At 35.1% G+C, this 14554-nt stretch overlaps 4 protein-coding genes across 9 annotated transcripts; 1 reads left to right on the forward strand and 3 right to left on the reverse strand.

Annotated features, from left to right (window-relative positions):
• Nucleotides 1–328: 328 nt before the first annotated feature.
• Nucleotides 329–3319, reverse strand: LOC100680156 (venom metalloproteinase 3). 2 transcript variants are annotated; one of them, XM_016981920.2, is made up of 13 exons: nt 3232–3319; nt 2808–3015; nt 2682–2745; nt 2328–2551; nt 2140–2235; nt 1876–2047; nt 1693–1792; nt 1485–1614; nt 1249–1409; nt 1160–1182; nt 983–1091; nt 747–899; nt 329–671 (listed from the first exon to the last, which is right to left on the reverse strand). In XM_016981920.2, the coding sequence occupies exons 2-13, from the start codon at nt 2877–2879 to the stop codon at nt 626–628; spliced, it is 1350 nt and encodes a 449-aa protein (XP_016837409.1). In that variant the 5' UTR covers nt 2880–3015; nt 3232–3319; the 3' UTR covers nt 329–625. The 2 variants fall into 2 exon arrangements, with proteins under 2 accessions (XP_016837409.1, XP_016837410.1); XM_016981921.3 differs by lacking the exon at nt 3232–3319 and having other exon boundaries at nt 2808–3198.
• A 285-nt stretch (nt 3320–3604) lies between these two features.
• Nucleotides 3605–8796, reverse strand: LOC100120758 (metalloprotease-like). 3 transcript variants are annotated; one of them, XM_032596320.1, is made up of 16 exons: nt 8451–8722; nt 8282–8358; nt 8014–8186; nt 7647–7947; nt 7306–7545; nt 6998–7215; nt 5598–6919; nt 5249–5431; nt 5075–5167; nt 4818–4989; nt 4653–4740; nt 4446–4575; nt 4262–4365; nt 4051–4182; nt 3810–3959; nt 3605–3722 (listed from the first exon to the last, which is right to left on the reverse strand). In XM_032596320.1, the coding sequence occupies exons 7-16, from the start codon at nt 5658–5660 to the stop codon at nt 3677–3679; spliced, it is 1161 nt and encodes a 386-aa protein (XP_032452211.1). In that variant the 5' UTR covers nt 5661–6919; nt 6998–7215; nt 7306–7545; nt 7647–7947; nt 8014–8186; nt 8282–8358; nt 8451–8722; the 3' UTR covers nt 3605–3676.
• A 550-nt stretch (nt 8797–9346) lies between these two features.
• On the forward strand, nt 9347–11266 carry LOC100120715 (lachesin). 2 transcript variants are annotated; one of them, XM_008206680.4, is made up of 5 exons: nt 9347–9530; nt 9618–9868; nt 9953–10209; nt 10445–10830; nt 10903–11266. In XM_008206680.4, the coding sequence occupies exons 1-5, from the start codon at nt 9467–9469 to the stop codon at nt 10935–10937; spliced, it is 993 nt and encodes a 330-aa protein (XP_008204902.1). In that variant the 5' UTR covers nt 9347–9466; the 3' UTR covers nt 10938–11266. The 2 variants fall into 2 exon arrangements, with proteins under 2 accessions (XP_008204902.1, XP_001604323.1); XM_001604273.4 differs by having other exon boundaries at nt 9350–9530; nt 9612–9868.
• LOC100680114 (venom metalloproteinase 3-like) lies at nt 10975–13650 on the reverse strand. 2 transcript variants are annotated; one of them, XM_031924805.2, is made up of 12 exons: nt 13523–13650; nt 13054–13446; nt 12788–12938; nt 12611–12713; nt 12407–12536; nt 12195–12340; nt 12065–12117; nt 11890–11998; nt 11665–11808; nt 11472–11598; nt 11280–11387; nt 11002–11215 (listed from the first exon to the last, which is right to left on the reverse strand). In XM_031924805.2, exons 2-12 carry the CDS (start codon nt 13102–13104, stop codon nt 11141–11143), a joined length of 1197 nt encoding a protein of 398 aa, XP_031780665.1. In that variant the 5' UTR covers nt 13105–13446; nt 13523–13650; the 3' UTR covers nt 11002–11140. The 2 variants fall into 2 exon arrangements, with proteins under 2 accessions (XP_032453374.1, XP_031780665.1); XM_032597483.1 differs by lacking the exon at nt 13523–13650 and having other exon boundaries at nt 10975–11215; nt 13054–13328.
• Nucleotides 13651–14554: the final 904 nt, after the last annotated feature.

Genomic DNA, 14554 nt, shown 5'->3' on the forward strand with positions numbered 1-14554 from the left:
GGATGATATTGTGGCCAATTGTGATTGATGCCTCGGCGAAAAAGAAACCGTATTAGAAGTTATTTAGTAAGTGAAAGAATTAGCGATATTAATAAAGTTGATCACATTTTTATCATTTATTTTAATTTTTTTATTTATTACTTTTGTTTAGTGTAACAATCTTTATATTTAGTTTGTTTATAACAATCCATAATAGTATTTAAAATGTGATTTGTTTCGTTACGACGAAAGTATTCTTCCGTCTGAACAAGTATTGCAAGAATATAATTTTTATCATAAAATTGTAATAATATTATTTTGGCACTCGAAGAGTTGTTCAAAAGCAGTATTAAACGTTTAATCTTTTATTTGTTGTATATTATTTTGAAAATTTTGATCGCGACATCTACGATCGCCCTTCCAAATCTTATTGACGCGTCGGTAAGGTACATTTCTGCATTTGCTACCGACAACCATACATAATCGATACAGTAGGAACATTAAGATAAATCACACTTACTCACGGTTACATTACTCCTTTCGCGTCGGTAAATAAATTTAACAAAATATGTGATTCGTTATTTAACTGTTGAATAAAACTAATTATATTCATTAGATTATATAGAATTTTAATGGTTTTACCAATTTACTTAATACGATGTGCCTCTCTTAAACATTTAGCTGCTTTTGTCCTAAAATATTATAAGTTTCATTTAAATCTAATCAGTGTGTAATAACGCAGAATTAGAATAGTATTAATGTCTTACTGAATGAACTCTTCAAGACTTCTTTTACTGCATTGAGACCACACAATCGATTTTGCTTCCGAAATAAAAGGTGCCATCACAGTACTCACATCATTTTCGGGATATGGATTACAATCTTCCGCACTATCTGAACCGTCATGATAAAAGTTCATCCTAAAGATCGAATAATAGTTATATTTTATTAATGCGCTTTTAATGCTATTAAAGTATACTATATGACTTAAAAATGAACTTACAAATGCCCTAGTTCGTGCACTGCTGAGTGCAAACTCAAAAAATTAGCATCATCCAGAACAAATGCCGTGCTGTACAACCTATTGCAAATCCTACCAATATATGACATGCCTGAAAGAATCATCTATTTTGTAATATTGAAGTATACTGTACCAAGATCCTTTTGGTGTACAACATACCTGCTGTGGGTTTGGTATCCAATCTAAAAGAAAGTACTTATTTTAATGCAACAATACTATTTAATTTTTAAATCCTTAAAAATAATTACCCTGTCATAACAAAGATAGCATCATAATTTGTTATGCCCGTATCATTTATGAAATTTTTATAAAAATACATACGAGCTCTTTCCAAAAACTGAAAAGCATCAGCTTTACTTGGGTCTGCTTTATTACGACACTCATTTATAAAAGTAAGTGCATCCTCGTCCTGCAAAATTGTCAAACTAAATTCTCGCTCTCTTAATTAAGTCAGTATTTTAAGAAATTGAAATTATCGACTAACTGTAGCAATAACTACTCCCGTGACAGTTATTTCTATTTTTGAACGATCAATTTGACTAAACTGCATATCAACTGCATTCCAAAATGTTGCCACGTACTTCAAAGTTTCTTGAACATTTTCTCCTAATAAGCTATAAAATAAGCAAAGAGTGAGCCTCAGTGGCATCGTCTACTGATTAGAAAGTTGATTATGAAATTTTGAAACTTACTGGAAGAGTGCATAGTCAAGTACAGGTAAGATCTTTATGTGCAATTTTTCTACAGGCTCATTTAACTTATCCTTTTCATCTGTATTGTAACCGACGTCAACTAAAATATGAATTTGCTTAAGAACATAGAAAAACTTTTACCATTATATCCAAATAATATTTTACAGGATTAAATTTAGTTACGGAAAGAAGATCGAGCTTTCTTATTATGAGTTGATGGTCTGAACACAATGTGTTCATTGTTTTCTTTGCTGTTCGTCCTTTTAAAACTTTCGGTAGGTTTAGATATTGTTCTCCATTTTTCAGGCACGGACCGGATAACGTGCGTTTCCGTGCCAAGGCCAAAGATACCATCCTATGACATAGAGTTGACTGTTATATATATTATACATGCAAATATTTTATAGCACTATATATCTCGTAAAATACAAGAATCGATGTACTTACATACAAAATTCGACGTCGTTTTTTATCATAATATGCTAATAACGTTGCAACATTATCTAAATCTTCAAAGAAGACACCATCGATTATTTTTTTATCCTATAATCGAATGAAGTTGTATTACGTACAAAAGAAATATTTACTAAATTATTTTTCTTAAGTTTAATAAATGTTCATTCATCATTTCTTACTTCTTCGACAATTTTATACGCATAACTTCGAGTTTCATTCGAAACCGACGTGATTAATAATATCGGAGTAGACAGTTCCAAAACTGACCTTCTGCGCCAATTAAGCTTTAAACTATATTTGTATTTATCTATTTCAAACTGTACGAGGTGAAGACTGTATCCAGCATCGCGTTTACTGCGATATTTTGAATGGGAATCTACATGAACCGTATGGTAATCTGGAACTGATCATAAATATTCTAATAAAATTTAATTCTTTGTCAGAATTGTTTCTAAGTTAACGTGAAATGAGCATTTTCACATAATGACGTATCTACTTATGATTAAGATGACTATAGAATTCTAAGTACTTACTGCTATCAGCTTGTTGACGAAAAATAAATCTAGCTTTCTCTTTTGTCATTTCATTATTATCAAGCTAAAATATAATTCAATAGGTTAAATAAGCATTGTTTAGTACAGCATTAAAGTTATCCTTACCTCAAAACAGTGTGAAAGCTGAAGGACAAATCCAACAAGGCACAATATCAGGCGATAATCAAAATAAGCCATTTCAATATTTTCCTTTCAAGTATCCAGAACAGCGCGAAGCGTTTGAAACTAAATTTCTTTGACAGCATTTATATAGCTGTTATTCTTTTGACTCAGATCTCGGCCTTGCCACTTGTACAAACTTGCGCTTTCGAAACTTACAAAAATGTAATTATTAAAGGTCTCAACTCTCACTGTGGTTCAAACTTTCATATTTAACTACTTATGTTAAAGATAAATTAGTTTGCAAGCAAAATTAAACTGTACTGTTTTACTGTCGCAAAAGTTTTATTTTTATCACAATCAAAATTTGAATACAGGTACAAAACTAGTGTGTATTAAAATGTTATTAAGATACGGAATAAATACTCACAAAGAAAATATTTTAATTTCCATAGTATCTATACAACTTTACACTATTCTATAAGACACTACTCTAAACTGTTCACCTGGGATTCAGAGTAATTACCGTTTCTTATCTTTGATCTTGATAAGAAGTTGGCACCGCGTATGGACTGTGCAGTTTACGTCATATTGTAATTAAACGATACTCGTTCTCGTAAATGTACAGGATATTTCAATTTTTTTCAAAGCTTCTAAACTTTAATGAATACATTCACGTAAATACAAAGTTAGTTACTACTAAGTGGATTTAAATCTATTTTTTTTTTCACCTAATTTTTTTAGGGATAAAGTAGCCATGTATATCAGCTTTAGGTGGACAAAATAATTAAAAATAGAAGATATTTTTCAAAATATTTTAATTTATTTGAGATCGTTAAGTTTAACGAAATTCAATTCATTCATCAGAAAAAATATTATTCGTAACGGTAAGTAGATTTCAGGCACTGGGCAGCTTCGGTCCTGTAATATCAAGGTTATTTATAAACATTGTTTCATGCAAATGTGACATCAAGCAGAATAATTAATTTGTTTTTCATGGAAACTTACTTCGAGAACTCGTTAAGAATAACTCTGCTGCACTGAGACCAGTCAACAATGTTAGCGTCTACAGTTGATGGGGCCATAACAGTGGTGCTGTCTCCAGACTCCACTTTGCAGCTTTCAGCTTCATCAGATCCGTCATGGGGAAGGTTCAATCTGAGAAATAAAAAAATTTCGTAAAACAGGTCACTGTTTTTGTAAAATCGATAATCCTAATTGCCGATTCATAAATTAGTTTTGTACTTACAAGTGACCCAATTCGTGAGTTGCGGTGAGAAGTCCTCCAAAGCTGGCATCATCTTCGACGAAGGCAGTGCTGTACTGTCTGTTGCAGATGGAGCCAAGGTGAGATTGTCCCTGTACGGTCTTAGTGTTAGATCTGCAAAATGAGGAAGACATTATAAAAAAAATCTTTTTTCTAATCAACAATGCAAAATTTTATTATTAAAAATACTTACGCAGTCATAACGAATGCGCTGTCGTAATTGGTGTGTTCGGTGTCCTTGATGAACTCCTCAGTGAAGTAGTCACGAGCCTTTTCCAACAGACCAGTCTGTGCCTCCTGAACATATTAAACAAAATGTAAAGTATAACAGTTGCACAGAGAATTTTGTATGATAATCTTGTTATATTGAAATTCACCGTGACAATGACTATTCCAGTGCCGATAGTTTTAACGTATGGAGAATAGAGCTTGCTGTATCTCAAGTCGATGGCGCTCCAGAATGTAGCAACGTACTTAACAGTCTTCTGAATGTCTTTTCCTAATTTCCTAGATATCAAAGCATTAGTTATAAAAAAATGTCCAGTTTTACTTTTTTTTTTTTTTTGAATGAGTATAACACTTACTCAAAGAGAGTGTAGTCAACAACAACGAGTACTTTCGGGTGCAGAATAGACAAGGCTTCTTCTAATTTTCCAGTTTTCTCTCCAGGAACTAAGAATATAATGAAAAATTTAATAACTCGTATGAATACCGCATGAAGCTATTCATAATGTATCATTATTATATACCGTAGGCTGAACGGAGCTTGAGGATCTCTTCCTTAGTTTCTTCGCTTTTTTCCTTGACACTTTCAGAGTTGTCTTCGACATCATCATTGTCTGGGACAGGTACGGGTTTCCACCACTTTTCAGGGTAGGAGACTACGGTGTGGGCTTTTGTGCCTACTCCAACGACACCATTCTAATAAAAAACACATTTAGATGATTATTTTAATTAAAAAAATTAAAATAAGTCAATAAGAGATAAAAAGTCGTATAAAACTCACATAGCGAATCTGGGTTTCGTCCTCGCTGTAGGTTGCCAACAAAGTCGCCATAAACTCAGCATCATCGTAGAAAACACCGTTGATGTAACTTTTCTAAATACAAACAATTTTTATCACTGAATTTTTATAGACTATTCGTAGAATTGTTTTTCTTTCTGTCAACTTAAAACTTACGTCGGTAACATCAGCGAAGCTGAAACCTTCCTGGCCGGATTTAACAGTCCATACTGGAGTAGTGGAATAGATAACGTCGCGTTGGCGACTTTGGAGATTCAAGTTGTATTGTTCACCATCAACGTCAACTTGGACGTAACGGGTGTCAACTTGGGCATCGGCAGCGCTGTTATCACTGCGAAGCTGAAGAGTAATCAAAGTTATTGTATAGTGTAAAATGCATCGTTAAGATTGTTTTAAATTCTGAATTTGGCAAATTAAAAACTTTGTCACTTTTTAGAATAGTAAACATTTTATCGACACGATCATAGAAAATTATCACCACAGCAGAAACAAAGCGCAAACTTACCACAAAAGATTGGACAGCGACTCCGCAGAGGCACAAAGCCAGGAGGAAAAGTTTGCAGGCCATGTTTGGTGTGTAAGAGTAGCAGATCTGTTATGCTACTTAACGCAATTTAAGTTTACGTGCTGCCATTTATATATTTTTTATGCTTCTCATTATATTCCTCAACATACCACTTGTGCAAACTTTGTCTTTTTGCCTGTATGCAAATATAATCCCGACGCAGTTAATTTTACATGCATCAAAAGGTCATTAAATTTACTCAATTGAACAGGATAATAAATGAGTGAAATACATCGGATAATGAATTAAGAATGTTATGCAATAACTATATAACAACTATGCACTGCTATACTTGGTTCTTTTATCATTAATTTATCATAATATATAAATCTTGCTTCAACAAATTATATGTATGGAGCAAATCAAAGGACTTGTAAGACGCTCTTAACATAATGGGTACTGTTAAAGGAATTATAATAAATAATATTTTAACAGTAGGTTGATTATTATTTTCATAAAACAGTAATCATTATTTTATTTTGTGCGTCATGAAATCGCACTATACGATAAGGTAAAGTTATATCATAAAAACATGTGTACAAAATATGAAGATATGCCTAAGTATACGTCCAAATTGTATAATTAATGTCTTGCATAAACTCATGTTCATTTTAATTATAAGAAAGTATGATATTCAAACTTTTCAGAATTGCAGATTGGTTAAAGAAGAATTACTGTCAATATGATTCAGCTAACACCATGCATTTTAAATCCCACCATTAATTCTATGCAGATTATTTTGGCACTGAATGATAGGTAAATGCCAAATTACAATTCTATAGGCATGATTGTCCTTAAATTAAGTAAGTGAATTACATTTGGCACCGTCTTACACTTTCTACTACTTGTAAATGAAAATACTATAACGTTAGTTCAAGTACATACATTTCATAGATAAACATACATACACTTATTATAGGCTACATACAAATTCCTGGGTAGTCCACTTGCGCAAACTTTATTCGGACTCTCTAATTACTGTATACAAATATAATTAACTATGTATCTCATGAAATGCGTCATTAGATCTCGCTATTCCTGGCTATTGTAATTTTGTTATTGTAAGTTTTCGTGTACTTTCTAAACCAATTAAATTTTTTATAAAACGTCTAGCTTACAAGTAATCAGGTTTGGATGATACATAAAAGAACAGTTAACCTAAGTGAATACGCGAACAAGCAGATTAGTACAACTATGATTATAATCAAATAATTTCTTTCTTTAATTGTTGTCTATTTTTCACTTCAGCCCATAAGTAGTTCCTACAAGAATTAAGTTTAATTTGCAGTTGTGATTTATAAAATTGCAATGCATTGAATCTCAAAAATATTATTTATTACCAGTCTTTTCGCCTTATTATCGGATGTATTTTTGGAGCTTGGAAACCATTAAACTCTGTGGAAAGACATGTTGAATATGAACCAATATCTGACCAGGCAAGCCAATCTCCAACATTGAACTCCGGCAGCATATGGTTTTTCAAAAGAACATCATATGAATCACAAGTAGGACCCCATACTGTGCTCAAGTATTTTTCGTCGTTCGTTATAGATGTGGACTGAATTAAAAAATAACATTATTATTCAAATACCTACAGTGTATTCAATATTTTGTAGCAGATTTTATTAGAAAAGCATAAAATACTTACGTTAGTAAGTCTAACGGGATGTCTGGCTTTAATGTGCAATAGTTCTTCGATGAAGGAACCATACACGCCATCGCTGACATAATACATAAATGTTTTCTGGTTTTCTTTCATCAACGTTTTCTTACCAAAGACGTAAGCTGCAGATGTGAAAGCCGATGTAACATAATAACGGCCAGGTTCACTGATTATCTCTATAGATGAATCTATGTTTTCGAGTGCATCATTGATCAATTCTGAAAACTGATACAATTTAATTAAATCTGATATTATGATTGGCGCCAGGCGTCAAAAAAAAAAAACAATTTCCATATTCATTAATTATATAATTTTATATATGTTACCTCGTCGAGTATAAAATTTCGTTCACCCGGGATTCCGCCACCTATATCGATCAAGCTAACATCTCGACAACCCATCGCTTTTGCTGTATCGATTAAATTTTTACACCAAAGAATTCCACGACAAATAGCCATTGGTTCCCCACATGGACTACCGACGTGAAAACTAAATCCGTGAAGAGTCAAACCTAGATCTAAGGTCGCTTTTATTAGCTGAACAGCATCACTTGAAGGATCACATCCGAATTTCTCACCCAAGCATGCAGTAGTAACTTCAGTATCGCAACGAATACGTATTACGATTCTGAAATTAATTTATTCGGTTGGGTTGGTAAAAGCGCAAAGCAATTTAAATCAATTATTGACTAACTTGGCATCTGGATAGACGTCTTTGATTTTTTTCAACTCATCTTCACAATCAGCTGTCATCATAGCTACTCCAACCTTCCTAGCATATTCTATGTGAGATGAAAATTTCATTGGGTTAGCGTAAATTATCCTATCAGCCGAAACTCCCTGACTCATGGTTTGAATAATTTCTTGCTATAAAAAATGTATATGATTAGTCTCCTGCTTTATTTTATTTTTCTATCTGAATAGTTATATTTCTATAAGAAATAAATCAAGTTTCGTCTTACCTTAGAAGCACAATCAAAATGACCTCCTAACGCCGCTAAGACTTTGATTACCGTTGAATCTGGATTGCACTTTACAGCTGAAAATTCAACGCACCTTATAATAGCACGGCTAAAAGTAAACTCCTGATGTTTAGAAATATTATGAAATATATTCCAAAAATCATAATACCATAGTAAGGAACCACTCTTGGCATCTTTTCCATCCAAAGTTGATGCTTTCGAATAATATCTCCAACATCCAACATGTGAATTGGTTCTTCACCCTCTTTTTCATCTATTACCTTTCTCAATATTTCGAATTCTGATAAATCATCGTCGAAAATCTTAACTTCGTCTAACTTGAGCTCAATCATCTTGTTCTACATATAGTGTTATGCAAATACGTTGCGATGTTAAACCAGCCGCGTTACACGAATAACTGACATAAATGTTGTTTAAAACTTCCCTATTAAACATCCTATAAATGTCTGATAGATGCGTCTGAAACGATAACATTGTTGAATTAGCAATGCATTAATTCAACCCACTCGAGATATCATAGATAAAAGATTGCAATCATTTATTTACTTTAAAGTTTAATCATACCTCGTCATTAGGTAGTAAAATTTTGCACAAGCTTTTTATTTATACATATCTAGTGTAGGAATTTTTTTTCCCTGAATATATTTGTTATTTCTAATTCAGATGAACCTTCTTAATATGCTACTGTTTTAATACCCAAATACTATAAGCTCCATTTCTAGATTAATATGTATCAATCAGTCAATTGAAATTGCGCATTATAAATGGTATTTTCACTTCATCGAATAGGTCTCTTCAATCATACGAATTAAAAACTTAACAGATCAGATTGACAAATCAGATTTTAACATTTTTCCAAAGAATAATTTTTATTATTGAACGCGACCATTTTAAAATATTTAATTGTTATGTAAATTTAAAGACAAAATAAAAAATTGTCGGACTAAAAAATGAAGGTTCTTTGTAATCAAATCTGATAAATATAAAAAATGTGGGGATTCGCAGTGGGGAAATCATCGGAAGTGGGATGATAAAATTTAGTGAGATTCATTTCAAACTATGTGTTACACACAGTGAAGTTCTTTGTGCCTCTGTAGCTTGCAAGACCATACGAACTTTAATACTGTGCTTATAATTCAGTACCATTCCATCAAGCGTACAAAAATGACGCTTCTCCGCAGCTCGCTCGTTTTTAAAGCAGTATTTGCTACAATTTTTCTCCAATCACGTAAGCATTTACAAAGAAAACAAATGATAATAATATTGCGTACTAAACTGATTCTAAAATCATGAAAAATATTAACAATAGTTTTAGTCTTAGAAGTACATTCGTCGGAAGCAGTCGAAACAGCCTCCATCGTTGAAAACGACCAAGTTAAACGTATCGGTGATGAGGTTGAATTCAATTGCAGAGTAAATAATCCAAATGACAAAACTCTATTCTGGATGAGAATCAACGGAAATAATCGATCCGAACAATTCGTGGTTGCGATGGGCACGACTCCCACTTTAAAAGACAGATTTTCAGTAGACCATTACAGAGACACGGCCACCTATAGCCTGCGCGTAAGTCCAAGTGATAACAGCAGATTTACAATTGATTTTCATCGTTACTGTGCATATTTCAAACGTTATTTTTAATCCTCAAAGATCCGACGTCTGGAAGCGAACGACACTGGCTTCTACCAATGCCGAATCGCCGTGGACGCCAATAACAAAGTATCTGCGGAAGTGAAGCTCGATATAGAACGTCCTCCGGAAATAACCGCCAAGTCTTCGAGCTCTGTGACTGTAGTCGAAGGCGACTCCGCGGAGTTAAAATGCGAAGCCGATGGCTTTCCATCTCCCAGCATCACTTGGAAACGAGAAAACGACGAGATCCTACCGTTCGGAAATACTTGGACCAGGTGAATATACCTACCTTTATCTCATGTGCGCGCCGATACCCTTAATGCTCGTTAAACCCAAGCTTCGCATTAGCGATATCGACATAAAATCCGACCCGTGACTTTCCTCCGTACAGCAGTGAAGCTTTCCACTCGACGCCTTTTGATTATCGTTCGCATTCATCGCTCTGATAACGCTATTTCCATTCGCGTAAAAAAAAACATACCTCATACTCTGAACGTTTACCATCGACAGTGGCAACGTACTGAGAATACAAAGCGTCGATAAATCCGACCGAGGCAACTACTACTGCATCGCGAACAACACGATAGAGCCATCGGATTGGGCCACCATCAAACTGAATGTGGAATTCGCTCCGGTTGTGGACACCCCAAGGCCGAGGATCGGTCAAGCTAGAGGTCACGATGCGAAGCTTCAGTGCCACATAGTGGCGAATCCGACGCCAATCGTTACCTGGTTGAAGAATGGCAAAGTCATCGCTACGGAGACGCCACATGCCACTGGAGATGAGTTCATTCACATGCATCGAGTTAGCGTTATCGATTCGAAGGACTATGGAACCTACACCTGCAGGGTGAAGAACAAGTATGGAAAGGCGGAAGCTGTCATCGAACTTTTCAGTAAGCTTGTTTCACCTTATCTTGTTTATTTGCTTAGAGGTGGAAATAGATGATTGTATGAATTCGTTGCAGAAACAGAATTCGCGTGGATCAACGACAGAGATTGATGGCTGCTGTTTTGGAGGACATGGAATCTCAAAGGAAGAATATTTGACAAGACGTTTTTTATTCCATATTTTTTTAAAAAGTACTACTCCAATGTTATACAAAATGAATTAACCTTACACGCTAAATAAAAAAATTCTCGATACGAAACTTAACGATTATGATGTATGTACAGCGTATAATCCACGAGTAACATTATAAATATTTAAATATGTTTCACAAGATAGTTATTGTGGTACCCCTCGCTCTTATCGGCGATGCATTCGCCATTTATGCAGTGCTGAAAGTGCATTTTCAATGAGTATTCAATAAAAAGATAACTTTGTTCAGACCAAGACTCTTACCAGTCCATCTCCGCATGAAGAACCTTCTGCTGCTGGAGCCTTTCCAACGCATTTCATGTTCGTCATCGATTTTGTACAGTGTAATTTCCAGCAAACGGTAGCATTGAACTGAAAACGTTTGCAATGCCGTAATTCTTAATCGAAAAAATAAATAACTAAATAAAAACGATCTAAATAAAAAATAAGCCTTACAACGCATGGTTTCCCCCCGCGCGCAAGGCATTGTTCCTCCAGAGTCAGCACCTTTCCCGGCAGAGTCTGGGCTAAAAGTTCGCCCAAGTTTTCAGGTTTGTTCTCCAAACAATTCGAAGCTGTCAGGCTGTAAAACAAGTGAATACGTGAGTTAAGGTTTGGTAACGATCGATTTTCAAGTAAGGTCGGTAACCTTGCAAACTGCTCCAAAATTTTCCTACTGCACGGTGACCAGCAAAGACTGTTCACCGAGCGGAATTTCGCACTCGCCATAATGAAGCCGTCCTTTTGCGAGCAATCCGCTGCTTCGTCTTCGCCGTCGTGAGGTAAGCCGAGTCTTGAAATCACGGGAGCGATAAGAATCATTTGTTTTTATAAAAAATGAAGTTAATGTAAAGCTTATTATAAAGAATCTTACAAATGTCCGATCTCGTGTGTAGCTGTGATTATCCCTGCATATCCTCCGTTGTCTTCGAATATTGCTGTATTTTTCTTCTTGGAACATGCCTTCCCAGTAAACGCCTTACCTGTAAGCGGAATATTCAATCGCAGTTAAATCGGTATCCTAATAATTCATCCTTTGAAATAAATACCTAACGCTGAAGACTTGCAGTAGTTGGCATATTTTAAACTGCATATGTCACGCCTTGAAAGAAAAAAAAAACGATGATTGGTTACTTAAAAAGATAGGTTATTTGAAATAAGTGTGAAAATAGCACTCACTTTGTCATCGTCACGATTACGTCTTTGTTTCGGATGAATTTAGCGTTTGTACTGAAGTATTCCCCGGCGTCTATTAGAGCCTGTTTTGCCTGTATTCGTCCAGTCTCGTCTAAATTATCGTATATGTAACGCAGCGATGTTTCGTCCTGTAAAAATCAATAAGATGAATAATTGCCAAAATTGTATACGTAGTCAAGAAATATTCACCTTACCTGCGCTAAAATTACTCCAGCGATGTTAATCTTAACCCTTGGCGATTTCAAAAGTTTGTATCTCAGGTCGACACCGTTCCAGAAGGGCACCAAATAATTCATTGCTAGAAGTGGTTCCTCACCCAAATGCCTTTGTTGAAACGAGACATGTTAACGATTTATGAAAGGTGAATTATTTTGGGGATCAATATTCGTCCAGCTTACTTGTAAAACGTGGCGTCTACTACGACCAATATTTCTGGATACAAAGTTTTCAGCGGTTGTAGCCTGATTTGTTTTTTACTGTATTTTCTCATGTTATCGACAGCTAAAATAAAACGACGCGTTATTACTTACATTTACTTTATTTTAATTAATTATTAGCATGACGCAATGTAATACCAGGTGGCGTGTAATCTATCGTAGAGTTCTCGGCAACTATTCTATAAATAACGTGATCCTTAATATTATCATCATTACTCGTGTTTGCAATCATGTCGATCAAACGTTGAGGGAGAGGACTTATTGCTAAATCCGCGGCAATCGTTCCATCCTAAAACCATAAATAGTCTCAGTAAACTTTTATAAAATCCTGCAATCTATCGTGATTAAGATGACTTTTGGTATCTCAGTTCCGTCCCTATTATCGCAAATAAGTATGTACTTACGTAAAAGACTTGTCCGTTTTTCTGAAATTTGGTTTCCAGTAGCGAAACCATGTTTACGGAATCTTGGTAAATTCCATTGATACTGTCCAAAATCTACATGCAGTTGGTTTTGATTTTACAAATTATTAAATTCACACGTCGAATTTGAAATGTCACTTATTTATAGACTCACATTTCTCAACGGCTTGTACTCTATTTTGGAAGAGTTCAAAGGATCAGTTTTGACATGCCATATCGGCGTGTTTTTCCCAAGTAACACGTCATCGCGTAGTTTCAACTGCAAGTCATAGTGTCTACCAAAGGCAGTAAATGATAAAAATCGATCTTGGCTCGATAATCTTCGTTTAAACTGCGTGATCGGTGGATTCAATTTTACGAGCTCGTGCGATGGCACTAAAGTTTTATTAAACATTCGCAATAAAGAAAAATTATATTATTGACAAAATTATTAGAAATTTGTTAATAATACCTTGGCTGCGATCCGCTCGAAAGACTCGATAAAACTCCTCGTCGGTCATCATATCGTGAATCTTGAACAGACATATACGGTTCGACTTTGAATTAGAACAAAACTTTCAAACGTTCGAATAGCCGCATCTATAATTACCTGCTGTGTAGCGGTACACGTTTCAACGAGCAAACAAGCCGCAGCGACAAACAAAGCTTTGATAAACAACATCGTTTATAGTCTATAGGCACGAATCGGTTAAATAAAACTCGAGTCAACGGCGCCGGGAAGCCGGTATGTATGCGTAGCAGAGAAGAGAAAAGTGTTACAGTTATGGTTAACAATTCAATGAACTCTCCATTGAACGGAGTAAAAATTACGCTCGACTGCGCTATAAGGCCTGCGAGAACAGTAGATAGTCGTCGCGCCTTCACATGGCGAACTAACTCCTTTTTCAAAGGTACCATAAAGCAAGTAGTCTCATGGAGCTCATAAATAAACCAGCTAACATACGGGCCACATGTAATCATGTCGTTTCTCAGCGAGTGCAATACTACGAACGAATTTCATAAGTATGCCAGTATGTATACGTATGTGTTTGGAATGCAAACTGCATCTATTTTTTTTTTTTTTTTTTGATTAATGGGAATAATAATGCGGCTTTTCGCGGCGGCTGTCAGATAATCTTGTACTTATGAGGGTTGGGGCCGTTTTTAAACGTTTGTAAGAGTGCGAAATTTTATTATTAGAAAATTCGAAGAAGCCTTGCATAACGAGAGCGCGATTCGAAAATGATAAATCCATTGACAGAGCAATGATGAAAACCCATGAGCTAATAGTTATCTGAAAAGATTCGATGCGGGTCGTATCTCACTCTTCGCTGCACTTCGACACCAAAAGTATACACATCGACATCGGTGTCAACTCGAAAAACAGTGACCCAGATTGCTTAAGACTCGATTTCAAAAATCTCGAATACGCTTTTGCCGATAAGACAGATGTATCGCAAGTTACATAACAGCCACGATCTGTTTTCGAAACGGTCGGCTTTTT

The sequence above is a fragment of the Nasonia vitripennis genome, chromosome 2 (genome assembly GCF_009193385.2).
Source record: "Nasonia vitripennis strain AsymCx chromosome 2, Nvit_psr_1.1, whole genome shotgun sequence".
Classification (NCBI taxonomy): domain Eukaryota; kingdom Metazoa; phylum Arthropoda; class Insecta; order Hymenoptera; family Pteromalidae; genus Nasonia; species Nasonia vitripennis.